Here is a 27448-nt window from a genome sequence, read left to right as displayed (position 1 = left end):
ATTTTACCAGATTAACATGGGTGTGGTGCATATTTTTTGGAATTTTTTTCCTACACAGTTTAATCTCGTGCATGTGATTGTCAATTCTTCGTTATGCTCACAATTCTATAAAATACAGGTTATATCAATGAGACGAGTACAATAATTTAGTTAAGCCTGAGTCAAGAAGGTTATAATCACGTTGTTAATTTGTAACAAGGAACAAACCCAATAATTTAGCCCATAACTAAAGGTTTACCTATTGAATTTCCAGTAGAGTAAGTTGCATTTTAGACTCCAATTTCAAATGATGTTTTGGTCACTCAAAAATTGATGTAGGAATAATTCACAATACTGTGGATCAACCATTAGTTGAGTGCGATGAAGAAACAGACAATGATCATTGTAAAAGAATATATATAGAAGCAAAATTGTAAATTCAGAAAAACCAGCCATTGATATTTCAAAGTTTCTGCTGTACTTGATATTTCATATTCTGCTGTCAGTATCTTCATATCATCTATATGTCTTCCATGCGGCACTTGAGTATATGAGACACACACAAATATTTGGTACACAGTTTGTAGCACTCATTTGCAAAAACATAATTCACAACATATTTACAGGTGGAAGTGCAAATGGGCTACTTATTTCAGAAGTAATCCACATTGGGACTCGAACGACGTGCTTTCCAGGATTTCCACTGTTATGGCACCTTCACAATCATACCCTAAAAGACTTCCAGAAAAACATAACACAATATCCATTCACGTGTAGCAGTGTGGAAACCGTACCTGGTCACGTATTACAGGAAGTAGGATAGTTGTTCCTTTTTCCTCGAACCACCTTCACCATAGCATTCGTTCCATTGCTTCAATTCATTCATTATAGAGCCCTCAACTGCAAAACTAGCAGCAACCTGTGGCAATAAGGAGAGAGTTCATCACACATGAAAAACAAATTGGACGCAGTGTCTCTTTTCATCTTCATCAAGATGTCTGGAGATTGGAATAGATGCTTCCTATCAATGGTTTACGACATTCCAAACTTCAAATTATTAGTGGCAAACACAAATATAGACTAAATAAATAAACAAGAATTCTAGTGTGCAAAGAACAATCTAAAGGGAGATCTATCTTTGCCAAATTCAACAACTTACGTGTACAATATAAAAAGTTTTTGGAGCTTTACACTTCTCATATACTATCAACAACAATGATAAGACTATCAATATAATCCTATCACAAATCTTGGGTGATTGACGACTGGAGAATGAATGGCTGTCAGTAGTAATGTTAGGACCAACATATGAAATTAATGGAAATTAATCACAAAGATACAATTTATGTGGCAATTTCTATCAGATTGATGAGGAAAAAACTGAGGCGCCAAGTTCTGCCATGATGCACTTTCTTAAACTCCACAATAGGCAACGCGCAACCAAGTTTTTCAAATTCGCTTTACTGATGGGTCTCAAATTTGGCACCATCAACATTGGCAGGTGCACGTGCAGCAATGAAAGCCGTGTTTGGTATATAACATGTTTGATGGGGCTTTTTTTCAAATTTTACACGACATGGTAAAAGTTCTTTTTAAGGGAAAACTTAGAACTACCATACCTGATTTTTGGCTTCCTTAAAATCTTCCATGTTCAGTGGCCTGATATTGATTGCTCTTTCCTTGTTATCAAATCTAGTAGAAACATCTTCACTTCCCCCCTCAGCTATACTTTTCTTTTTCTGTGACACAAAAAGCATACGAAAAGTTGTGAAAAAACTGAAACCAATTCACAACGAATAGCTTGCAATAAGTAAACATCTTACCTGAGCTTTTAGCCTCTCCTGTTGTATTAACTCTCGTACTGGTCGATACGCAGCAGTAATGCACAAGTTCTATTTAATCAACATTTTGTCAGACATGGAAAAGATACAATTAATCTATACAGTAAAATCAAAAGCAGCTCAAGAAACCTTCAAATCACTTCCGGTGTAACCTTCTGTCATTCTTGCAAGTTCTTTTAAGTCTAATCCTTCATCCATTCTCTCTTTCTTCAATAATGTCTTTAAGATCTTATCTCTGTTCTCCACAGATGGTAAACCAACCATGATTCTGCAATAAGAGCAACAAAATTCTCAAATAAATGTGCAGTAATATAAGAAAAAACCTAATACCTGTGTATTGGCACTCATAAAGGTTGAGTATCTTAAATTACAGAAACGGATATTAAAAGATTTGAAACCAAAACAAAAAAACTGGAACCTTGACCTGGTATTTTCTTCTAAACCCAGTAAATTTTTAAAACAGTGATTAATTTTGAAATATAGGTATGTACCTTCTCTCAAAGCGTCTAATGATTGCTTCATCAAGATCAAATGGCCTGTTTGTTGCGGCAAGTACTAGTATTCTTTCACCAGGTTTTGACAATAATCCATCCCAGTGAGTCATGAACTCATTCTTTATCTTCCGCATGGCTTCATGCTCCCCGGCTCTATTTCGCTGTCCAAGCATACTGTCAACTTCATCAATGAATATTATTGTTGGTGCGACCTTGGCTGCAAGAGTAAATAAGGCTCGAACATTCTTCTCATCTTCACCGAACCACTTAGATGTGATAGTAGACATAGAAACATTAATGAAACTAGCTCCGGCTTCATTAGCTATTGCCTTGGCCATCATAGTCTTCCCTGTGCCAGGTGGTCCAAAAAGCAATATCCCACGGCATGGCTTCAGAAGGCCTCCTTCAAAAAGGTCCGGTCGTCGAAGAGGAAGCATCACTAGTTCCTGGAGAGATTCTTTGATCTCGTCTAGAGCACCTATGTCCGCAAATGTCACCCCAATTTCATTTGCTGGTATGACTTCTGGCCTTATACGCTTCTCGAATTCATTGTCTGGAGGATCTTCCTGGTGGAATATAAAAAAGAATGTGCTGCACGTGAGAGAGAGAGGGAGACTACGCAAAATTTGCATTTACATATGGCTGACATAATTCAAGCCAAATGCTCAGTATTCAAATATAGATAAAATTAGGCCATGGACAGGAGAGTCATGCCATCAGGTATATTAAGATGCTGCCTTTTACAAGGATCATTAAACGTTTAAAACGACCCTTGTTTTGCAGAATACAATATCAGCAAAAAAAGGAATAAATTAAACAATATTTGTAGCTTCAGAAGGAACCTCCTAAATCACATGAATACATGAACTGAATGAAATGCCTTACTGGAGTTTTTGAAGCCGGTTGGTCTTCACTCTTGTTTTCATGTTCAGTAGTTTTGCTTGTTGTTTCTAGCCTTGATCTTACAGCTTCTCCATCTGAAGTACCCTACGATTTTGGGCCCCTCGTGATCAACTAAAAATGTTCCATCCGATATAAACACTACTAACACTATCTATGAATTCAAAATAACCAACCTTCGATGTTTCAGCTTGGGCTTCAAGCTTTATTGCGTTATTTCCAGAAGATTTACCTTCCTGAAATATACTCAATCCATGGGACAAACTAATTGAAAGGCAAAAAAATAAGTCAGGGCATTTTCACTAGGTTATAAACCTTAAGGTACAGAATTAAGAGGAAAACAGTCCACCTTGCGGATGATATAACAAGTTTCCCGTTTCTGTATCCAAGTTCCTTGGTATTCATCAAATGGTAAGAAATAGCTAACACCACAATTTCTTCGATAAAATTACTAAGAACTAGTGTGTCAGCCAAACATATAGAACCCAGGTCATCGCAGTCTAGGTCATTTGCAGAGAGCACCTCAATAATGTGATTCCTGTTGTCCTGATACTGAATCATCTTCATATCCTCCTCCAGCTGAGAATTCCAGCTTACAAGACGATTTTCATCTTTTGGGGGTCTAATTTCAATGTTATACGAGAAAACGGAGGATACCTTCTCATCTACTAATCTATAATCATTTTCGGGGGCAACAATTTTTGAACCTAGGATGAGAATGGATCCAGACAATTTCTTCAACATTTTCTGGAACAAGATAAAAACTCTCTGCGATTTGCATAGAAGTTTCTCGACATCCCTAAGATAAAGGACAATCGGACTGACTTTTGATACTTTAATCAGAACCTGTCAGATCACCACTAAATTGTAACTACAGAACCTTCTCAGGTCCGATTGCTAGCAAGGCATTAAACTGACCATTGTAAGAAACTTTTACCTTGTAAAGTGTCTGTATGAAAAGCTTATCATCAAAACACCAGCTGCTTGTACGCTTGAGTGGAGCTGAAAAGAAAAAATAAAAATGTTAAGGCAAAAGAGAGCTTGAAATATCAAACATGAACCATACAAAGCAATTCTCAACCAAGCATTTTAGGACACCCAATTACTCATTGCTTCAGACATTTTCACTAGAACTTGCGTTAATACACATGAAAACCTCAGATTAGGGACTAGGGAGGTGTTGATGGCTAAATCAGCACCTAATATTAAAAACAGTATTAGTAAGGAAAAACAAAAGAGACCCACATAAAGTGATTTTTGAAGGTGAAGGGTGTTTATTAATTGCTCCATAAATCAATGATATTTCCACAGGAGAATTTAGCAGCTGTAGACAATACTTACATCCCAAAGTTGCATATTTTAAGATGATCTATATTCTTCAAATATTAGATTACTAAAAGAACTCATCTCACAAATCACAATCGATCTATTTCCACTATTGTAAGAGGAAAGATTCAAATCTCGGCCTGATTGAAATCGACTAACTTAACTAGTACTAATACCCTGATGCACGCAATGCATGTCTGTAAAGTTTTTTTTTAATTTTTTTTAAGGAAAAGCCAAAAAAAAATGGTAAAATGAGAAAAATACAAAAGATAAAAGATACATAACAATTTTGAAAATTATATTTTTGTAAACATACAGCAATCAAAAGGCAATAGATGTACATTTTCGTAAAATAAATAACAATCAAAGGGCAAAAAAAGGGAGGTTGGTCATACCAACATATCAAACCCCTCCACCCTCCCCCCCTTTCAAGCTAAATATAACAAGTATAGAGATATAGAGAGTATCTTAGGTTTCCGAATTCAATCACAGATCTACATCATTTCATTCATACAAAAGGAACAACATTCCCCCACCCCCCCACGCCTCATTATAAACTTGGCAAATACTAATTATCAATTTGCACTCAAATAGCATAAATGCTCCTTCAATTCTTTCTTCTTCATATCTGACGCACATCTGACCATTAAAACTTTCACAACAGAACACCTTAGACACCTATTAAATATACACTCTTAAATTGTTATTCGTTACAGCATGTTGGGTTTTACGAATTAAGATTTCTGTCCAAAAGTTTCATCTTGGTGAAATTTGTTCCTAGACAAAGAAACCATAATCTGTTATCATCCTTCAAAATCATTAAGACCTGAAGTCGTAGGTGCACTGGTTGAACCAATGTCGTTCAAGTTTGCTGAGGCGGAGAAATTTCTTCGAAGCTTTGCAGCAGTCGAGCCTTCGTGTCCACTGCATAAACAGAAGCATGTTAACTAATGTAACTTACACGACGAGTAGAACTTAATAATTTGAACTAAAGCATATATCACGCACTTTGATCCAAGATCAACTCCACTGCTTTGCCTGCGTAGGTTGCCTGAAAGGGAGTATAGTTATTGATTGAAAATGGAAAACAGTAACTAAATGCACGAGGAAAAGTGGAATTGAGAGAAACATATACAATATTTGCAACAAATTATAACACTTTCCCTTGAAAAGATAAGTGTTTTAGTAGTTAATATTTTAGTAGTTAATAAGATGCCGGGATGCCATCTCGATTGAGAATTTATTTATTTTGAAGAACTTAAAATGCTGGGGGAAATAAAGTTTTCCATGATGCAGGGAATAGTGCCTCTACTTTGCATAGATCATCAGCAAAAAGGTGATATAGAACATGCATCATACTTGAAATATGTTGCGTGCATTTGGGATATTTTAAACACATATATTTTGCATAATAATGCAACATACCCGTGTCTTCCTCGGCCCGTTGAAGAATTGAAAACGACCCAAATAATTCAGATATTCTTTCCAATGTTGTTTCGGATATAGACCTTTTAAAAGACTACAACAGAGGTGTTACAACAGAGGTGTTAGCGGAAGGGAAATGTAAATTTTTATGCTCAATTTGTGACTAAAGCCTGGAAGCCAGTTTTATTTCCATCCTGAAAGTGGAAAATAACTGTTGTACTGATATTGGACCAGCGGTGATGGAATATTTTCAACGAACTTACATCTTTTGCATTAGGATTCCCGTACTTGCCCTGAATCTGTAAAACCAACCAATAATTGATCAATGGACATAAAATCTAAGATGATGCCTACACGTCATCAGAAGTGAAAACTCAAATTGTTCCTCAACTTACCTTTAAAGAAAAATCAGTTACATCTAGCAACAGCAACTTGGCTTCGAAATACCGAGCTAATGCTTTAGCAAGCATTTGCTGATACAGTTCTTAACAACATGGAGGAGGCAGTCACATAAGGCCAACAACATGTACCAGAAAAGGGACGATGAAAATCTTTAAGAACAATTTAAGAGCTTACCAGCAGGTCCAGAAAGCAGTATTGTTTGACTTGCAGGAGAGAGATTCCGTGTGTGCTTGGCGAAGTCACCTTTCTTCAAATGAACAAAAGCTGCACTAGTCAATAAGACCCTTGTTTGCTCACTGCGACCATGAAAAGGCAAAACTATCTCAGCATGCTCAAATTTCAATATTAAAATGAGATAAGATGCTTAAATCATAAAAAATATATATATAAAATTATCAGTAAAAGAGAAGAACTAAATTTAATGGATACCGAAAATTTCAGATCAAAGAGACGTAACAGACGTTAGACTTGGGACACCATATCTGCCATACAATAGCATATCATGTTTCCTTTAGACTTTTGTCTCATTAAATTAAACAAAAGGAAGCTTTCAATAAAGAACTACAGATACCAACGGTTACAACCTTTCAAATTGCTGCGGCTACGAGCAGCAGAGAGTTTCTATTAATGCTAAGTTGGTCCAGCACAACGAAACAGACTTTAGGTATGGTCTCACTATCACTAGAGATGTGACTAATCACGACTCGAATTGTCGCCACTTTGTTTAATCTCACAAAATTTTTCGTCTTTTATCATTTTCTCTTAATCTCAAAGAAAACAAGGTAGAGAGTTCAAGTGAAACGAACGAAAATACTGTAAAAATAAGAAACCATTTCTTTCATGCTGGTTATCCAAATACCAAAGGTTGAGCCTTTACAAAAATAGCTACCATTCTAATAAATGGAAAAACGGATTGGATTAAAAGATACATCTAACTTCATTTACGCAGAGCCAATCTGGAATCAAGGATGTTCTAGGTTCGAAACAGAAGGTAGAGTTTTGTTGGGTGGTGGAAATGCAGCCATTGGTTGACGAACAAGAGTACCTCCCAAAGAAGTAAGGCAGTATGATTATGATATGAGTTATGACCATGCAGGCCATGTCCTTACATAACATGCTTTATGTTGATATTTGCCACAACCCAGCATTATATAATTTGGCACATTATAAACGAGGGCAGACACCAAAGATCAGGAATTCAAGCTACCTACTTTTTTCTAATTATATCAGTAATATACTGCAAAAGAACTCAAACCGTTCCAACTCTATCAGATGAACGGTGCCTACACTGTTACTCAAGAAAGCAGGTGAATCGGTAGATCACTGCCAACTTGGGCAGAAAACGGGGCTCTTACAATGTCAAAGACTATATTCCAGCATACTATAATAACGTAAAACGAAAACACAGCTATACAATTTTTCGACAAATAAAGAAGTATTAACTAATAAATAGAAGAAAAAAACAGGATTTACCCATAGAATAGAAAGTGGGTTGCCCAAGAGGGACCAGAATTAATTGGATAGAGCAATTATTTTCTCATGATAGTTACATACAGAAAAACCTTCTCCAGCCAACCTCGTATTTTTCTATACCCGAAACTTGGCGACATGCCACCATTTGCCCCAGATGATCATAATAAACATGGCCCCAGCGCGTGAAAAGCAAATATAAAAAGTGAATTTAGTCAGCCTACCGAAGTTACACAAGCAAACAAAGTTCACAGTTAAAATAAATGGAAAATGCAGTAGAAATTAGCTCTTCATTGGCAAAAACCCATATATTGGAAATATCACTTGATGAGGAGAAACACTACAAAATCCAGCCATAGTGCCAGAATACGAAGCGATGGCCATAAACAGTTATGGACATAATTTCATAAGAATCTATTTTCACAGTACACAGACCGTGGCTTCCATTTCGTGTCAGTTGAAATAGAAAGCATAAAAAGTAGTCCACATATTTGTATTTATGTCAGAATAACAAACAAACAAAAAAAGCAAATCAAATTCGGTTACTTAATCAGTGTTCTCCTTTTTCCGGCTGAAACATGATTGGGAAAATGTAAACATAAAGGACAACGATCTACTAAATCAACCTTAGGTAGTACGGAAACTGATCGAAGGTGACATTGCTATCTCTTCCGTCAACGATGAGACTTAACATCTCCTGCTCCATTACATGCGGCGTAACACGGGCATACGTCGAAGCCCCACCGGCCCATCTGCTGACGGTTTCAGATCCCGAAGCCAAACCAATACCCACTCCTACTCCTATCCCCACTCCCAAAGCCGACATTAACATATGTTTCGATTCCATTTCTCAGAAACTCTCACGCTCCACAAAATTTCAAACAAGACCAAAAAACCAGCGCCAGAAAAAAAATTTCACCGAGCAATTCTTTCCACGTCTTGCACTAAAACAGGGTCGCGTAAATGTGAACTTATAATTCCTCGTAGGAATAACCAATTAACGATAGAGGACGTGAATTAAAAGTAGTGGATTCCGGAAACACAGCAAGCAGGCGACGCCGTTTTACAACTCGTTCATTTGGCGGTGTAAGCGTTATTAGACGGCGGACGGACAGTTGAGTCAGAGTACCGGTGGTGGCGGAAGGCGGTGGTTATACATTTATCAACGGTTTTCCACCCTTTATCAGGCTTTCTGAAACTTAAATGGCGGGTGGTGTGGGACCCACTACAGAGTGTGACGTGATACCTTCGAACGGCTAGGATTTGCGCCGAGTAGCCGTTGTCGTAATACGATGACACGTTGATTTATTCTCCGCATCCAGTCAGCTCATAGGTTTAATTGGCGTGAAAATTAAAGTAGGTTAAGTTCGTTTGACTCGATTGGAATAATAATTTGATGATTAATTTTTTTTATTAGGATAACAATAGTATTTAACAAATAAATAATAATAATTTTACATAAAATATAATTTTGAATCATTAAAAAATGATATTTTATTTAATGATTTGATTAATCTAAGATAAATAAAGATTAAAAATTAAAATTAAGGAGACGGTTTCAAATTTATAATGTTTACAATAATTTTTTTATTAATCATAAACGAGTCTCGTCAAATTGACAAATTGAGTTGGTAATGCTCTGACACTATCTAAGTGACGGGTCGGCACATCTCGCTCCGAAATGGTGGGTTGTTTTTACTTTTATACACTAGCGATTCCTTAATAAAATTCTCGTACTCTTTTTGTATATATATAGTGTTTTACTTTTTATTTATGGAATAGTCTATTGTGTTGTAAAAATATATATAAAGTATGACCGTTGCTTTGATGACGGGTGGCGTATAAGTATAGGACGGCGTGGCAAAAGAATAGATAAATTATGCACCAGATGGCTGCCTCAGAAGGATGGACGTGGTACAAAATCAATGCATAAACTCCACTGTTTCGTGGTCTTCTGCGCCGCGCTTGCATATCCAATCAGTCTGGATATCTTTTTGGGGATCTTGCGTGCCTTCGTCTTTTTGGTTTTCATGATAGTTTGTGAACCAACAAATATCCAATTTATTTAGTTATTTTCAACCACACTTGCTTAACAGCGAGAAAGAAGCAGGTTTTAATCAATTATCGACGTTTTATTGTAATTTTATTAAAATATGTTTTAATCGAATACTAAATGTTTACATAGTTGGCTATTATTTCGGAATTGGGTTATAAGAATTTAAACAGTCCTTGATTACTATCATATTTTTGAGCTACTATTTCAATGACAATTTACGGTATAAGTTCCTGCTTTTCTCCATAAATAATCTCGTTTCTTCAGCCACAGAGAAAAGCAATGAAACAATATATAACAGATGCAGTCACTACACTGATGAATACACAGAATACAGTCTTATCCAAATAATCTTCTGGCTCGACCCTTCACCGAGCCATAACTTAAATGGTCGATTATCTCGACTGAATCCATCCAACTTCGGGTATCTTGATCATGATCGTTTGCAAATGAGCCCATATAATTCGAAGAGAGCCGTAGCCCAATAATCGCCTCCATAACGGATTGATTATCTGTTCATCTTTTCTCAAGGATCCCAGGCGAAAGACTATATAGAGTATGGATTAGCATATGAAACAAAAAACAGTTCTTTCATTTCATTAAATCCAGGAATACAAAGCCATTCCACAGACTGTGCAAGAGCATGGAGGGTAATAGATTTCTTGACCTCGTATAAGTTACACCCATCACAACCCCGAGAAATATCAGCGGCAACATTCTTTGTACGTTAAAATGTGCCAGAGCAAAGGCTGCTGAACTGACTAAAACGGAGCACCACACTGGCATGTATTTAGTCAAAGAAGGTAGAAGAAAGCCTCGGAATACGATCTCTTCCCAGAGAGGAGCACACACGACAAGTACTAGTGCATAAAGAGCCATTGCAATTGGATCACGTGCCATTATAGACTGCTCGACACTAGAGAGAGTGAGGGGTGTGGAAGGCAGAACTGGTGGTAATAGATCGAGGTTGAACTGAGAGAGACGGTTCACTAATGGGAACATGGAACACCCAAGCAAAACATCAAATAGCCATTTTCCTTTAAGGGTAAATCTAAACCAATCCGACGAGAGGGGACGGAATCGAGACAAAGAGCGGTAAAGGATTAAAATTCCAGCTAGGCCTTCGGTTACGTCTGTTAGAAGGCTGAACAAAGCTTGCCCTCTGAAGGTCAGCGATTCTCTGCTGAAGCCCGTAATATGTGCAGCAAATGGAATCATCCACGAACCAATGAACCAGAATGACATAATCCAAAAAAGTGTAACCTGCATCACCAGAAAGTTTCACTACATTGTTCCATTCTAAACAGAACACTATCCTAAATACATATTAAATTATGAATCCCAGTATCACTGATTTGGCGTCAATTTGCAATTATATTATTCAACGCTGAAGCAACCTTGTCGGCTGAGGAGACAAAAGTAATAATACAATAATCCAAGGGAATCTCTGTCGAACCATCAGAACTTATCAATTTGAAATACTACAAGTACTCTAGTAAGAGAGTTTGTGAAGAAGCAAGCTTCAATCAATCATTGTTCACTGCAATTTATCGTATCAAATAAAATTTCGTAGAGCAAAATTCTTGGCAGAGGCTAACAAATTTGTAAGCCAGTGCCCTAAAATAATTAGGCTCGTCAAAAGACAGTTATTCTTTAAATCATAGTATCAATTGATAACTTTAATGAAATCCTATGTACCAAAGTTAGCTGTCTCAATTCATACTTTTGCAATCAATGGAAAAGAATAAAGATCCAGATATTACAACAGATAAAGTTTATAATCAAATGGAAAAATCACAAATTTATCGCGGAATACCAAATTAATTGTATCTTATACGCAGCCAACTAGTTCTTGCAAATAAAACTCAAGCAACAAACCACAGAGTATATCTGGAGCATCATGTTCTCTCAGGAGAATTCAAATATCACAATTGTGAGAACCTGAAATTCCAGCAGAAGTTAACAATTCCAGTGGCACTCAATAATTCAGAAGATGGTATTTTTCCAGCAGAAGCTATTATTTCAGAAGCTGATATTTTTTAGCAGATTAGAATCCAGCAGACAGAATCCAGCAGCAGAAGAGCGAATTCCAGCAGACAGTTACTGGTTCAGCTTAGACTTGTAACTGAAGCATTAACACGGAATAAAGGCTGTTAATGGCAGATTATGGTCATTAATAGGGAGGCTAACAGTCAGATTTTGGCCTATAAATAACACCCTCAAGTCTCTGATTTGGTGTTACACAAATCTTGAGAGTATTACTTAAATTTTCGAGCTAAGAGAGTGCCTTGTTTGAGCTGTAAAATCCAGTAGCGAGAACAACAAGATTTCCAGTAGACTTCAACCGAAACTCTAGCAAATTACGGTAAGTCTTATATATAAGTATCTTGAAATCAGTTTGATAATTCTGTTTTAACGCACAATTTCTGTATGTTTAATTTCTGATATATGATTTTGAAGCACTGAAACTCACTAGTGAACTAATGGTAAGAATATATATTCTGAACATTTCTGAATTCTGATTCTGATTCTGATTCTGGCCTCACCCCTTAGAGGAGAGAACATATAGGGGACTGATATCAGTTTAGCCATGAAATTCACTAACGTTCTCAGTGCTTACTAATTCTGATTTCTGTTCTGAATATTGTGATTTCTGAATTCTGATTCCTGTTCTGGAAACAAGAGTTTTCTGTATATTATTATATTGTTGTTTCTGTAAAAATGGTGTTTGAAAACTCGGAGTTATTCCCGCCCCTGCTTACTGAGTGACAACCATATCACTCACCCACCAAACCCATCTCAGATAAGAACGAGGAAGAAAAGTTAGAAGAAGAAGAGCAGATTCAATTTTGGGGCTGGTGATGAAGATCGTTGTTCTCAGTTCTGATTTATATGTTATATTCCGCTGTATCTGTTCAGACATTGTATTTCTGGTTTTACATTTTCGCTGTAAAACGTTATTAATGGAGTTGTATCAGACATTGAATATTCATTATTATGAATAAAAGACTGGTTTCTGAATTCTGTACTTCTGAGGCTTGTTGTTTTCGAATGTAAATTTGAGAGCAACGCCGGTGTCAACCAAACCCCGTCTCGGGGCGTGACAACAATACCCAAAGCTGATTTTTTTATACTAAAACTTGGATATACAATGTACCCTCTTGCAGCTAGGCAATGGCAAAGCAATAGACAACTGTCATTTTTCAAAGATGACATTATCACAAGTGGGAAAAGAATCTTACTTGAAGAATGGTCTCTGCAGTCCATGGTACAGTCCACCGTCTCCCAATCACCTTTAACAGTGCATCTACAGCCTGCAAAAGAAAAACAATGAATCCATGGTCACACCCTTACTGTGTTTTTCATGTTCCACGGTATGCTCAAACAACCATTTGTTTAATCTAGAACAATGAGAAATGGCAAGTCATATTATGCAAGTTCTCATGGCCCATGGTAAATAAGCAGCAACAGGAACAAGATAGCAAACCTCAGGAACAGCCAAACAAAGGAACGATATTCTTACCTCTCTATGATTTGTTGCCCAATTTCTTTTTTCAATATTTGGTTTGCTAATTTTTGATTTCTCCGACTCGTGTGGGATTTTCTCGTCCGAATCAGGGTTTGGGGAGCCAGATAAAAATTCTTCATGCCGAAAGCATGAGATTTTCCACTTCTAAATACAAAAATAACCAATTCATCAAAACACTGTATGAAAAGGTCCGTGATATTCTTCATACTTGAGAATCGCACTGTAGCATACAAACGATACTTATGCCAAACGAAAAATATAAAAATTATGATAACCAGGTGATGCACATTAAGAAAGATTGTAAGTTTAAAATAATTATAAGCTCCAAGAAAGATGCTGACCCTTTTAGTCAACCTGGAAGAATGGTTTTTCTCTATCTAAAAATATATCCTATATTAATGCAGATAGGCCTATGACAATCATATTTGATCAACCACTGGATTTTTAGAGCTAATATTAATCCAAATTTTACATAAATAAAACAATAATTAACTAAAACCAGCTCTAAGTGCATTCTTATTCATAATCACAGATCATAAACACATGCATACACAAGCATTTTGATGATCATGTGCGTGATTTCATCAGATGTCCACATTGGCTCCACAATGAAATGTAGAATGACTATTAAACTTAAGAGATTCTCCTATTTAGAAGCTGTCTTTTGAAATTTGGATTCTTCTTGAGTTAAAGCTTAACATTGGTGCTCTTGTTGAGAGTAGATGGAGCAGAAATTACGACCCAAGAAAGGGTTATCATTTGATCAGCATCGGTAATAAGAAACTGTCTTCAAATTATGGGACAGATTAAGATGAGCGCACCAAAACAAATAGCAATAGCTCAGTGGAAAGCCATCCCGAATAAGCTCGGTGGATGCCACCCTACTCCAGGGGTGGAAAATGTTACATATCCCATATTCTTTACAATAAACTGTTGATAAATGCAGAGTGGCTAGTAGCTTGTGCTCTCATGGATTAAATGCAATTCTTACGGCTAAGTCAATTAAATAGAAAATTCAGGAAACTAAACGAATTCAAGGCACTTAAAGCTATCCATTAATAATAATACTAATAATAATAAAATTCAGTAAATATAGAAGTACATAAATAAATACGTAGTTGGCTATAAAATCTCAGCTCATATCCATACTTAACCTTCCGATTTCACACATCTGAAATCAACCACGCGCACATAAATCCTCCAGCAAACAAAAATTTCCAAACACAGTAAAGCAAAGGTTACATCTTCACAAATAATTCACCTTGGTTGGGAACCTGCGATGAGCTTCAGACACAGGAAAGCTCCACGAGTGAGGAAAAGCCGATTTGGCGGCGAATTTCAAAGCTCTAAATCTATGGCTCGAAGTTGAAAGTACGGGGCTTTGCGGCAGATATCGGTAGCTCAGCATCAGATTGCACTCGGGCTGGCGATTAATATCGCTAAATTTCGGGGCTGATGGATTGATTGCAACCATAGATTCTGTGCATTTTACACATGAGGAAACCCTATTTTGATTCAATTCCGTTTTGCGTTCTGTGTCGGCGTTTTAATGGTGTCAACGACTTTTTCTTTTGAGAGTTGAAGAAGAGAGAGAACCTGTCTTATTCTTTTGGATCAATGGTTAGAACTTGGAGGGAGACAGACGCAGAATCTTTCTTCCGGATCATATATTTATTTATTTTTTTAAAAGAATATATTTATTTATTTATAATTTTATATTTACAGATTGGAATAATTTTTCATCTCCAAAAAGCTTTGTATTATCATTTTGTCATCCAAAAAAACTAATTTAAATTAAAAAATTATTTAAAAATTCCGAAATAAGCTCACAACAGAGTGTCTGAATGTTAGAACAGGTGAACAATTATTAATCATCAGAAGTTCAATTTCTTCTATCAATTATTTCTTGAACAAACTTGTCACACAAGATTCGCCCAGAATTATTTGTATAACTAATGTAATTTACTAGCTATCGAGATAATCCGATAATTTATCTCGTACACACCGAAATATAACTACTACCGAGTTTTCACCTCATTTAAAAAAAAAATTCTACACAACAGACCCTCATTTTCGGAGTATTCATGCTTTATAGGTTTACAAAAAGGGGCACGATTCCAGATTCAAGCCTCAATAAAATGAAAAACTACGTTAGAATGAGACACAACTCACAAGGCACTAAATTTATATTTACAACTGATATTAAGACCGAAATATTTACATAAATAGAACATAAGTAGCCACACTTGCAAAGATTCAATACCCTAGTTTTATATCGAGGTTCTAACAGTATCAAACTAAGGAGAGGTGAACTATTCACTCAAACCACTTGCAAGCAATAGTAGTCAAGAATACAAGCCTAGCTAATACCAGTGCTTCAAAGAAGAACTAGAATATTATACGTAAGAACCATCTTATATCCAATTCTGAGGAGTCGTGAAAGATTTTTTGGGCTCTGATGGACCAGCCATATCTCTGCTACTAGTGATGTTGTAACCAGGGCTGCCGGCTAGTACTGCCATAAGATTTCCTCCATGGACCCTTCCTTCTGGCACTCTTCTTGGTGATAGATTGCCTCCATCTGGCAGAGAAATTTGCTGGAGATGTAAATGACTCCAACTGCCCGAGGGAGTCACAATGCTGTTCTCCATCTTCGTGAGATCAAAGCTTATGTCTTCAATGGTAAACATGTGTTTCATCTTACCAGGTAGGGTGGTTCTTATAGTTGCACCGCCATGAACTCTTTTATCTTGAACCAAGGCACCATGAGACGTGCACAGACCAGATTTTCCAGGAGCAAATGAGTTGCAAGGACCATCACTGTTGCCAAATTCGGAACCAGTGTGTCCCCGAGAGCACCTCATCCCTCCACGATGGGCCTTGCAGAAATCAGTGCTGCCCTGAGCACTTTTTCCACAACCTTCAAAGACGCATCTCTTGCCTCCACCATGACGTACACAGAAGTCAGTACGTCCCCTGGCACTCTTTGTACACTCTGGAACAGCACACCTCTTGCCACCACCATGTGCTACACAAAAATAGGTTCCACCATGCACACTCTTTGGGCAGACCCCACCTCCTTCGAACGAGCATCGCTTCCCTCCCCCGTGGCCCTTGCAGAACGGGGTGCTTCCTTCTGCACCCTTGTTACAACCAGTAAAAGTGCAGCGCTTTCCCCCACCATGAGCTTTGCAAAACATGGTGCTTCCTTGGGCTCCTTTTCCACAGTTGGGATACTGGCATCGTCGACCACCTCCATGAGAGATACAGAGACCAGAAAGACCTTCGGCACTCCTACTACAATTTTCTCTCTGGCATCTCTTGCCACCACCATGCCGAATGCACAATCCAGATTTACCTCTGGCAGCCCGTGTGCAATCCTCATGATTGCAGCGCCGGCCACCACCATGGGCAATACAAAAATCAGTTCGTCCTTCTGCACTCTTTGTACATCCTAAAAATTCACATCGTCGACCACCACCATGAGCCTTGCAGAATGCTGTTCGACCTTCAGCACCTTTGCTGCAGCCAGGACGCAGACACCTACGACCGCCACCATGAGCAATACAAAGGCCAGAAGCCCCTCTTGCGCCCTTCAGACACCCCTGAAACTGGCACTGTTTAGTATTATAATTACGTTGTTGTTGTGAGTGTGTTGTCCCGGAAGAACAGGTGACTGAGCTTAGTGGTGCTGTTAAACTTGAGGAGAGATCAGAAGAATTTTTTGTCGATTTGATTTTTCCCATATGCTGATTTAAAAAGTAAGTGTTTCCCAAGTTCTGTGGACAAAAAGAACTTCCTGGTGATCCTTCTTCATCTGTCCTCAAAGCTCCATATACGGTAGCCATCTTTGTTCCATTTTTTTGTGCAGGGGAGATTGGACGAAGGGTTGTAATTTCAGACACAGAAAGCCCACTGGAAAGGCTCAACTGCAGATCAACCTTAGGCCACACATCCATCGATTTATAATTAGAGTTGGCTGATTTTGAAAGGTCTGGTGATTTTTCCCCGCCAAGATAAAGAGTGAAGTCCAGTTCTAGATCCATAGAGGACTCTTCTTCAGTTTCTTTGGCTGATGACATTGAGGTGCATGCGGTTGAAGTACTCCTGTTACTGTCCGAAGAGCTTGACGAATGGCCAAGGCGGAGATCCAGCGAAGACTCAAGTTTGTGATCTATGGGCCCATCTATTGAGCTCCATTTCCGTTTGACTCCCTTAGGAAGAAATGAAAATGAACTTGCAAATCCAGGCGCATCAAATCTCAAGGTTGTGTCTGCAGAATACATAAATTCAGTACCAGCTCCTCCAATTTGGATTGAATTGCAAAGGTTTGTGAAAGCATTTGCAGCAGGGTTAGCAGCAAAACCCAGATTATGAAATCGAGGATCCATGATCAAATAGCTACAGAAGCAACAATCTTATCTGAACAGCAACTCAATTCTAAAGAACAGTCTCCTGGCTTCAGGGTTTTATAAATAAATTATCAACAAAAGTAGGGTTAAATGTCTCAGAATGAGTTCAACACTCCCCCACTCACAAATCCCGAAGTATCACGGCGGTCCATTGGCTGTATAAGGTTACGAGAAGCTATTCCAATTAGCAGCAGTAACTCACGATAATTTTCTCTAGCTCAAGTCTTTCAAAACAATCTGATAGACTGACATCCTGTTACAAAATCACATTATCAATGAGACACTGCTGGATTATGATAGATGTGCATTAACATTTAGTACAGATTCCCATGTCTCCAACGTTAGAAGGTGATGAATGCAGTCTTTCTCATGTGAAATCAAGTTTCCACTTCCAAAATGTACTTTGGCACACAAACGAAAATGAAAGGTAACATGTTACCCTCAAGGCAGTAAATTTCAAGATATTATCACGCAAAGGAAAAAATGCATTAAAAGTTTAGTTTTAACCTCACATTAATCGTTAGACAGAATACCTAAATCATAACTTAACTTGAACAAACTCCTGAATCGCCAAATCATTCTGCTTTATGATATTTCCATCCCTAATATTTAGGAACTAAGAAGCAAGGCAAGCAAGTCAGTTGACTCCGACATACATGATATGTAACTTTTATCCCAAAATACATGAATTACCAAACAGCAGAAGCTTCCCAATAGGAATATAAATTCAGCTAACCAATAAAATTCAACCGATCTACCAAGTAACAGACATCTCTCTCGCATACTAAACTCAAAACCATAAAAACGTTTGCTCCTTATAAGCAATAAAAAGGAAAAAAAATGGCCACGTGTTGACAGTCAGCGATTTTTGAATTAAACTCAAGGAGCAACAGAAATAATTCATAACAAATCAATAATAGGAAATAAGAATAATAACAACCGGAGCTAAGAAATCAAAATCTAAAACAAAATTAAGAGCTCAATACAAAAAAAAAAAAAATCATTCCAAATACATAATTTAGAAAACAGCAAGTTGTAAAAATTCAAAATCGATCCGGAAAAGTCTTACCCCTTGGATTGGATAAGTTATTCATCTTTCGGATTATTTGGGAAGCTATAGCAAGACTTATTCCGATATTCCAGAGATAACCAAAGCTAAAACTAGGGTTTCGATCGGTCGCGCCGGCCTCATGCGAAGGGATAATTTTTTTTAGGGATGAGAATCAACGCTACTTTTTTTTGAGACAGAAAATTGAATCCGAATATGACCATAGTATCGCATCTTTAATTTATTCATCAATAAATATCTAATATCTTAGCGCGGCACGCACTGTATATGTAATGTAAAACTTGGAAAAAATAAAAAAATGAAAGTAGGTTTTTTAAGAAAATAAATAAAACAAAAGTTAACAATTTTTAAAATTAAAATGGTAATATAAGTGGTAAAAAGGTATTTTTGAAATTATATCCCCAAAATAATAAATATTAGTTAGTCTGTAATTTTACTTTAATTAATAAATAATTTAAATTTAACTTTTTTTATTAAAAAACCTAGAATATGTGCCGCGGGACCCAATAAATGCGTTCTCAGCTTCCATTCTATATTCATACCGGGATTGAACCTTCCCGTGTTTTTGGTACACAAACATCCATCCCCACTCAACCACACCCACTTCTCTTACACCCATACACTCACATATCCATGTTTATTCGAGTTCGGAAAAATCGGAGATCAAATAACATTTTTATTTCAAAAATATTAATGAGATAAGACAGAAGACGAGTATAAAAATTCCCCGAACCAAAACTTATTTTTATTTATTATTATTAGTGATAATATTAAAATCAATACTAATATTAGTAATATCATTAATATTTTTAAAAAATAATATTATCATTATATTATTAATATTAATAATATTATAATTTTTATTATTAATATTATTTTCGAGGTGGGTTCGAGGGATGGGGATGCAGCATTATGATTTACTCAAACACCACAATGAAAGCTGATGATACCAAATTTTCCCTGGGTCCGGTCTGGTGAGCTTGAGATTCAAATCAGCGATGTTTGAACCGGAGCGGATGGACCACCACCGGTCTATACAAACTAGTAGATATTGGAAGGTGCTGATAATTTTTCCGGCGTGACCACTCTGAAGTTTTGATCGGATTTTGTGTTTATGAATAAAGAAATGAGAAGATACAATGTGTGGAATAGTGCTGAAGAGAGTTCATGTCCCCCTATCCATGAAATATACATGGGTATTTATAGTGGTTGAGAGGACTTCTTACCATACTGTGCCGAAGTCCATTTTAGGTAAATTTCCCTATAAAATTAAACTCTTCTACAATCATTGCAAGTTCGAGCCGGATTTCTTGTCACATCTAATCATACGGCGAGATTCTAGCATATTTAAAGATCATTCACGTTTTTGACATTTGACAAAGTTCTTAGGATAGAAACAAGACACTTGGGCCTGAGATTCATGACACAAGCACCTGTGCTTGACAGAACCCTGCTCCGGGCGCTGGTTGGGCTCGGCTACCAGTGGTTCGGTTGAGCTTTGCCCAGGGCTTGGCCACTAGTGGCTCGGCCGAGCTCTGTCCAGGACTTGGCCGAGCACTGGGGCTCGGCCATCAGTGGCTTGGCTGAGCTGTGTTCAGGACTTGGCCGAGCACTAGGGCTCGGTCATCAGTGGCTCGGCCGAGCAGCCGAGCCCTGCCCTTGACTTGGCCGCGCACCAAGGCTCCGCCATCAGGGGTTCGGCCGAGCACCAAGCTCGGCCGAGGTGCTCAAGAACGGCTGAAGGGCTCGGCCGAGCCCTGCCCATGACTTGGCCGAGTACCAGGGCTCGGCCATCAGGGGTTCGGCCGAGCACCAAGCTCGACCGAGGTGCTCAAGAACGGCTGAGCTCGTCTAGAGATGATACCGAATTCAGACGAGTCGTGCTTGACGGGTTGCGTTTAAGGTCCTCGGGAAGAAATAGGACTCGAGCACGGTTGAATATTGAGGGCATCAAAAGCTACAAACACGAAATTTTTTGTTTCAAAATAATCCAAGAAACAAAAGATTTTACTGGGCTAAGCTAACAACAATGGATGGCTACGGTGAGTTCTTGGAGTCGGCCTGTCCTTGCCGAAAGGAACTCTTGATTGGTGCTGATTGCGACAAGCTTCAAACGGTAAGGAAAGCTGCTAAGAAGAAGGTATGTGAATGGGCATTGACAAAAGTGAAAATAAAACTCTAGCCCGTCCCACTCTAACCCGCAGCTCAAGCGGGCTCAACCCCTATGGCCCTCTTCAAATGACTTGATATTTCATCTACCCAGCTCACATAATTTCTATTACGAGACGGGTCAATTCGACGAACTCGGTCTAATTTGACAACTCTACCCACCAGATATCAGCTCGAGGAAATGAAAAAAATATCTAGATCGATATGGCTATTGTTTTTGCATAATATAGAATATAATATTTTTGTGCACATGTTTAGATAGAATTTTTTGATAATTAATTAAAATAATTATTAAAGTTTTTTATTTGTTATTATTTTTGTAATTTATGGTACATCATGACTCCAAGGTGGTTGTTTTAATTCTAAAAAAATGGATATTTTAGATCCTTGCACTATCATAATATAGAATATTTATAGATATAATTGATTATATGACGAATTTTACATGATATGATGATATTAAATTTACTCCAAAAAATTTAAAAGCTAGTGCTTAAAATAAAATACTCCCATTCATATAACATAAAATATATTCAAATCCAAACTAATAATATCTTAACATAAATTTTAAAATTTCGTAAGTTTAGTTTATATAAAAAATTCAAAATATATAAATAATTTTTAGATCATCCATAGTGATCTTCAAGNTATTTTTCTTATCATCTTTTTTACCAACATTCGAAGAGATTAATATCAACACGAAGCCTAAAATACACTTCTCCTTCAAACGCATCGGTACTCAGTGTCGCTACACCTCTCGTCATGAAGAAATCACCGGTCCCACCAATGACCGAAATGTCCCTTGTCTTGTTCATCAATGGATCGGCACCGGCAAAATTTATGCTTCCCTTGTGATCAGTCGAGTTGAAAACGAAAGAAAACCCTAGCCATGCAGTGAATACATCCTTCTTATCGTATAAGTAGAATCCCTGGGCCCGACCAACTGGGGGAGAGTGGAGATTATTATCTAATGTGATCGGATCGTCGAAAACAACCACGTTTCCGAAGTGATTCTGGCCCGCTAAAATGGTGGTGTTCCCCCAAGCCGGTGCCCCTACAATGGCTGCTGTAGCATTCTTAGAGTTTTGCCCATTGTATAGTATGTCGTGGAAGTAGAAAACCAGTTTCTTGCATGGTTGGTGGTGGTGGTGCCGCCGGGTGGGCCGGTTGTTTGCAGTTGTAAAACTGAGGAGCAGGAAGAAAATGGCCATGAGACTCAGGTTTATGTGTACAAGTTCAGCCATGCATATGGTGAGGCGGTGGTGCCCGGGGGTTTTAATTTGGAGTGGAGAGGATACTAAGATATAATGAATATTGATCGGGTTAAAGCAGGATATATATATATATATGGTTACGTAGTAGTTCAAATTTCTCTGTTCACTAGGGGTTTTTTTTTGGTGTAATTAGTTATTAAAATGTGTTACTAAACTCGTGATGCTTGACTTTGAAGGCAACTTAGGACAACTTAAGTGCTTGAAAAGTTCAAAAACAGTTATTAATATTTTATACGGAATCTCCAATCTTGTAGTTTAAGACTTATCGCCCCATCATTGCATTCCATGTTTGTTGCATATAATTGATTAGGTACCCAAATCCATTACCTGTGCTTAACCGGGTGGTTGCTTAGGATTAGTTCAAATTTGACATTTAAAAATCAAGGGGGAGGTAGCGAAATCCGTCGTCTAAGTTTGTTTGCATTGGATTTTCGCGTTTTTTGTTGTGAGAATCGGGTGTACGAGAATATCAAACGTGAAAGTTATCATGGTTGTTATGTCATAAATTTAGCTATTAATTTTGATCGATATTTAAAAAAAAAAAGAAAAAATTAAATTTAAGGTTATATATCTCTAGTGATACAAGTACAACCACCACCACCACGCATTCAGAAAGCGATGTATTAGCTCATTGTGGTGTGAAACAGTACGTTTTACCCGAAATATACATTTGTAAATGTGCTGGTAGTGCCTCGAGTCCACTTGCAACAACGTATGGTGTTCGATCGAGCAAAGCCAGATTTTTAATTAAACTAAATGGATATGAAAGATGTTTAAAGATTTATATAATATTATAGTATGAAATTTAGTTTTTTTAAACGTCGTAAAAAATTTGAACAATATCCTTCAATTGTATTTAATCAAGGTTTCATTACTATAAATTAATCAAGCTTTTTATTTCACAATGTCAATACTTCAATTTAGTGATCATACATAAATTAATTCTCAAACCTAATTTTAATTTCCTAGACGGATCCACTAGTTTTGTTGATGAAATATTCTGAGTAGTTATGCCTACTCGTGTCAAATCTTCACCAACCATTTTTCGATGGACGAAGTTATCCACTTACTAAACTATTTCCTCGCCGAAAAATGTACAAGATTATTAAGAGAAAATCGCATATCATGTATATATTTTTTTTGCAATTTTGGTCATTTATATTCTAATTTTTATAATTTAAGTCATTTTTTATATAACTTGTCACTACACGCATCAAACCCAAATTAGCACTACGTTGAAAAAAGAACTAAATTGCCAAAAATAAATATCGTAGGTAAGACTGGAATCTGACAATATAAATTATCAAAATCGCATAAACATAAATATATAATACCAAAATTGCAGTTTTTCCGATTATTAACTAGGAAGTCCTTTTGGATTTATTGCGCGGTAAAGAAAATAAGCAACTGGATTTCTCATTCGCGACAAAATAAATCAATAAAAGGTCTAAGAAATTATTCCAGAACCCGCTCATTGAAACTTTATATTTGGATAACAGTATTTTTTTCAAGATTATTCCCAAAAATCAGAAATTGAGTTCCATGGTATCTTAATCTCGAAATTATTGTATCGAATTAAAACTTTATCAAATGATACATTCTTATCTTTATATCGTTCTAGAAATTAGGCATCCAATCCCATATCATCTGAAATTTGTTCTCCCTTGCCATTGAGCTACTACAACAAGAAAACATACACTACAAAGACCAACAAATTTAAAATTAGAAGTGACTTAGCTTAAGAGGAGATAAGTAGAGGAAATACATGCGAAAGATATTGATTTTTTTTAGTGTTATATTCATCTATGTGGACATTCGAGTCAATCAATCCACTTTCAACAAAAGCAGGTCATTTGCAAATCAATCCCCCTTTCGATGTATATATATATAACACAAAAACTGAAAAATTATGTTGTAATTTGATATGTTTTGATCAGGAAAATTACATTTTTAATACTTTAATTTGCATATATATTTTTTATACTTAATTAATTATGTTATCAATCATTTCATGACTTTAGTCTAGCTACTAACATGCATTTTTTTACTTTAGTTTTTTCCACTACAATGATGACGTGAGACATGTTAATAAATTTCAGTAGCTCATTATCATTTTTGTGTCATATCAGCACTCTAATGAAAATGATTAAAATCGAAGAAAATATAAACTAGTAGATTAACACCGTAAATTGATCGATAACATAACCAAAAATAAAAAATCAGTAAGTTAAATGACCAAAAATACGATTTTATGGTATTAATCTTTGGTTATGTTAGTAGTCAAATTTTGACTTTAAACTAAAAAGTTGGTCTTTTTTCTTGGAGCCTACTGATCGTTTGGTAATCGTTGATGTCTTCAAAAAACTGCTGATATCTATTATGATATCGGATACTGCTAGCATGATTAGTGAGAAATTGAGATAAAAAAAAATTCCCAACTTAAGATCAAATTTTAACTACTTCAAGACCAAAAGTTAAAACATGACAAGTTGCATGACCATTTTTGGGAATGTAAAGTGTTTGGTTTAAAATATTTACGTTTTGGAGAAATTAGTTGTTATCGACTCCATTCCCGGTGATCTGCTGTTGCAACAAATAATGACTGACAACTAAGAGGGGACCCCCGCCTGCAGCTACCAGAAGAAACGAAACGTGAGACTATCAAGAAATCATTATCTGAGATGGATTTCACTTCACGGGGTGAAAGAAATTATCATAAAGCCATCCATCTGCTCACGAAATAGATCGAACTATAGCTGGACTCGTTTACTGGATCTATGCGGAGTCAGATCCAAAAATCGTGGAGGGTAAAAATCATTAAAAAATAGAAAATGTTATTAAATTATTTAAGATTTCACCCCCACCTCAGGGTTTTTCGGTGCAATATAAATCTACGTTTCCTTCTTTTTAATTTTTATTTTATTATTGGATTTAAAAAAAAAAAAAAAAAACTGTGCAGATTTGAAAGAAGTAGCTAGATCTAAATTGTCGTGGATCCAGGTCAGAAGGCGCAGTGGAAACGATGAGGAGATATCGGTAATTGCACCGACCAGAAGACGTGCCTGGGAACTTGTTGCTACCAATGAGCTGCAGGGTCCAAGATGCCCACTGTCGTTCACAATTTTGTACTTGAGTTCTTGATTTTCAAAAAACCCTAAACTCGGTGGATGAATTAATGGAATCCTCGTTATTTTCTGCACAAATAAATCAAGGGTTTTTTTTTAAATGACTAAGCATAATAAAAGGACAAAAAAATTGTAATTAAACTTCTATTATAAGTATAAATATGTGCAAAGTCACAAGTATCCATCCATAATTTTTTATTTTTTTAGCTGGGATTTGTAAACATGAATTTTAAACCCGAGATTTCGTCCCAAACATGAGATTTTTAAGTCACATGAGTTATACTGGATCCATAAATTTAGTGAAACTAAGGAGGCATTATATATTTTAAAAATTAATCTTAGAGTTGTTTTAATATCAGTGTAATTAAAATTATTTTTTTGTAATTAATATCAATAACTTCGACTCCAACCCTACTTATTGCCATAAACCATACACTTAAACCCGAAGTTAGACCCAGTGAGAATAATGGTCAATATAATATCTACACGAACCAAAAAGGGAAAATTTGAAATTTGAATCTATATGTTCTTTGCTTCACGTTTGCACCGTGCTGATCTTTGTCTGCCTTCCTCGCCCGAATTAATCTTCGATCTGGTTCTGCTAAACCCTAGCTAATTATATTTAATTTTTTATGTATGGGGGATTTGGAATGAATATATATCTTTAAAGCAATTGCCAAAATCAAAGCAGAGAAGTAAAAATATAATAAAATGCAATTCAGTAAAGTAAAAATATAATAAAAAAACACATATAGAATGAAATGGAAATTAAAGGGAGCTCCCTTCAGTCCAAGAACAGGAAGCTTAAGATCCAGCTTGACTCCCGCTTCATTCACTCAGTTACCGAGTGAGTTAGTTACTCGGCATTCGAATGAATGAGTCGGCAGCAAATTGAACCCTGCGGAATCCCACGTATGGACTAAAGAAAGCTCACTTTGGATCAAATTAATTATCTCGTCAGTAGAAGAAAACATATAATTGAACCCTTGAGGACTGAACTTGTGGTATATATGGATCTAGATCGAATATCGAACTAGCTAGCAACTGAGAAAACTAGCTAGTTAAAATGCAGGATGAAGAAGGATTTTTTGGGGAAACTTTGTAAGAAGCTCATGAAATCTAAGGTGAAACACTGGCTTTTATAGCTAAAGAAGGTTGGGGAAGATATATTATTAATTGTAGTTTTGGTATCAGTGGCGTTATGAAATGTGAAAGGGAAGAGATTCATATTCTTCACTATTATTAGTATTTACTCCAATTTAAATGTCCGTCAGTACCTTTTTCTTAAATTAAATAAATAAATAGACATATATTGTTCGTTTAATACTGCCCTACAATGTTTATCCAACAGTTATCTACTCGCAACTATTTGTGTGTGTGTGTGTGTTCGGAGAAGATCTTCGGCACCGTCATCGCGTATGTGTGTGTGTGTNTATATATATTTGTGTGTGTGTGTGTGTGTTCGGAGAAGATCTTTGGCACCGTCATCGCGGTGAGTAGGGTATAAAATATAGACAGTCCAATGCAAAAAAAATTTATGTAAAGATCTGCAAAGCTTTTTAAAATAAGAAATTCATCTGTACTAATAGCATATATAATTGGTAAAGAAAATTAGTTAGTTTTATAAAATGTGATTTTTCTGAGCTCGTACATACATTGCTCTACTTTTTTGAAAATGTTCCTCTTAAAATCCAAGAAATATTAGTTTCATATAATGAGTTATGTTAATTTAACTAAAAAGATCTTTTACTCAACATTCTCATCTTATAATGAGAAATCATAATTTTGAGAAATACTGAAATTAACAAAATTACTAATAGAATTTTGTTTTTGTTTTTTTATATATGTATGTATTTAGGTAATGCTTTGTTTTACTAGAATATCAAGAGTAGGGCAAACAAGTGTGATCCAGACATCCTGTGCATTTCCCTTACATCATTAATGCACATGTGTAAGTAGAGTAAATTAAAAGTTGATAAA

At 36.5% G+C, this 27448-nt stretch overlaps 4 protein-coding genes across 10 annotated transcripts; all 4 read right to left on the bottom strand.

Annotated features, from left to right (window-relative positions):
- Positions 1–378: 378 nt before the first annotated feature.
- Positions 379–8704, bottom strand: LOC140968475 (uncharacterized). Of its 6 annotated transcripts, none has more exons than XM_073429435.1 (17): positions 8464–8704; positions 6542–6663; positions 6361–6449; positions 6229–6264; positions 5966–6059; positions 5549–5591; positions 5367–5464; positions 4152–4216; positions 3564–4060; positions 3391–3478; positions 3200–3301; positions 2312–2880; positions 1950–2088; positions 1803–1871; positions 1599–1718; positions 774–898; positions 379–694 (listed from the first exon to the last, which is right to left on the bottom strand). In XM_073429435.1, exons 1-16 carry the CDS (start codon positions 8682–8684, stop codon positions 785–787), a joined length of 2466 nt encoding a protein of 821 aa, XP_073285536.1. In that variant the 5' UTR covers positions 8685–8704; the 3' UTR covers positions 379–694; positions 774–784. The 6 variants fall into 6 exon arrangements, with proteins under 6 accessions (XP_073285536.1, XP_073285537.1, XP_073285535.1 ...); XM_073429436.1 differs by having other exon boundaries at positions 379–682; XM_073429434.1 differs by having other exon boundaries at positions 379–898.
- Positions 8705–10107: 1403 nt separating this feature from the next.
- On the bottom strand, positions 10108–15069 carry LOC140968597 (uncharacterized). Its single transcript, XM_073429612.1, has 4 exons — positions 14681–15069; positions 13414–13563; positions 13133–13204; positions 10108–11153 (listed from the first exon to the last, which is right to left on the bottom strand). The coding sequence occupies exons 1-4, from the start codon at positions 14891–14893 to the stop codon at positions 10482–10484; spliced, it is 1107 nt and encodes a 368-aa protein (XP_073285713.1). The 5' UTR covers positions 14894–15069; the 3' UTR covers positions 10108–10481.
- A 393-nt stretch (positions 15070–15462) lies between these two features.
- Positions 15463–19113, bottom strand: LOC140968496 (uncharacterized). Of its 2 annotated transcripts, none has more exons than XM_073429482.1 (2): positions 18901–19113; positions 15463–18084 (listed from the first exon to the last, which is right to left on the bottom strand). In XM_073429482.1, the coding sequence occupies exon 2, from the start codon at positions 17808–17810 to the stop codon at positions 15834–15836; it is 1977 nt and encodes a 658-aa protein (XP_073285583.1). In that variant the 5' UTR covers positions 17811–18084; positions 18901–19113; the 3' UTR covers positions 15463–15833. The 2 variants fall into 2 exon arrangements, with proteins under 2 accessions (XP_073285583.1, XP_073285584.1); XM_073429483.1 differs by lacking the exon at positions 18901–19113 and adding an exon at positions 18382–18628.
- Positions 19114–21719: 2606 nt separating this feature from the next.
- On the bottom strand, positions 21720–22383 carry LOC140968580 (disease resistance response protein 206-like). Its single transcript, XM_073429590.1, has one exon. It carries the CDS (start codon positions 22311–22313, stop codon positions 21738–21740), a length of 576 nt encoding a protein of 191 aa, XP_073285691.1. The 5' UTR covers positions 22314–22383; the 3' UTR covers positions 21720–21737.
- Positions 22384–27448: the final 5065 nt, after the last annotated feature.

Source organism: Primulina huaijiensis, unplaced genomic scaffold (genome assembly GCF_012295235.1).
Source record: "Primulina huaijiensis isolate GDHJ02 unplaced genomic scaffold, ASM1229523v2 scaffold37281, whole genome shotgun sequence".
NCBI lineage: Eukaryota > Viridiplantae > Streptophyta > Magnoliopsida > Lamiales > Gesneriaceae > Primulina > Primulina huaijiensis.
Note: the sequence above shows the minus strand (reverse complement) of the source record. Positions and strands in the feature narration are given on the sequence as shown.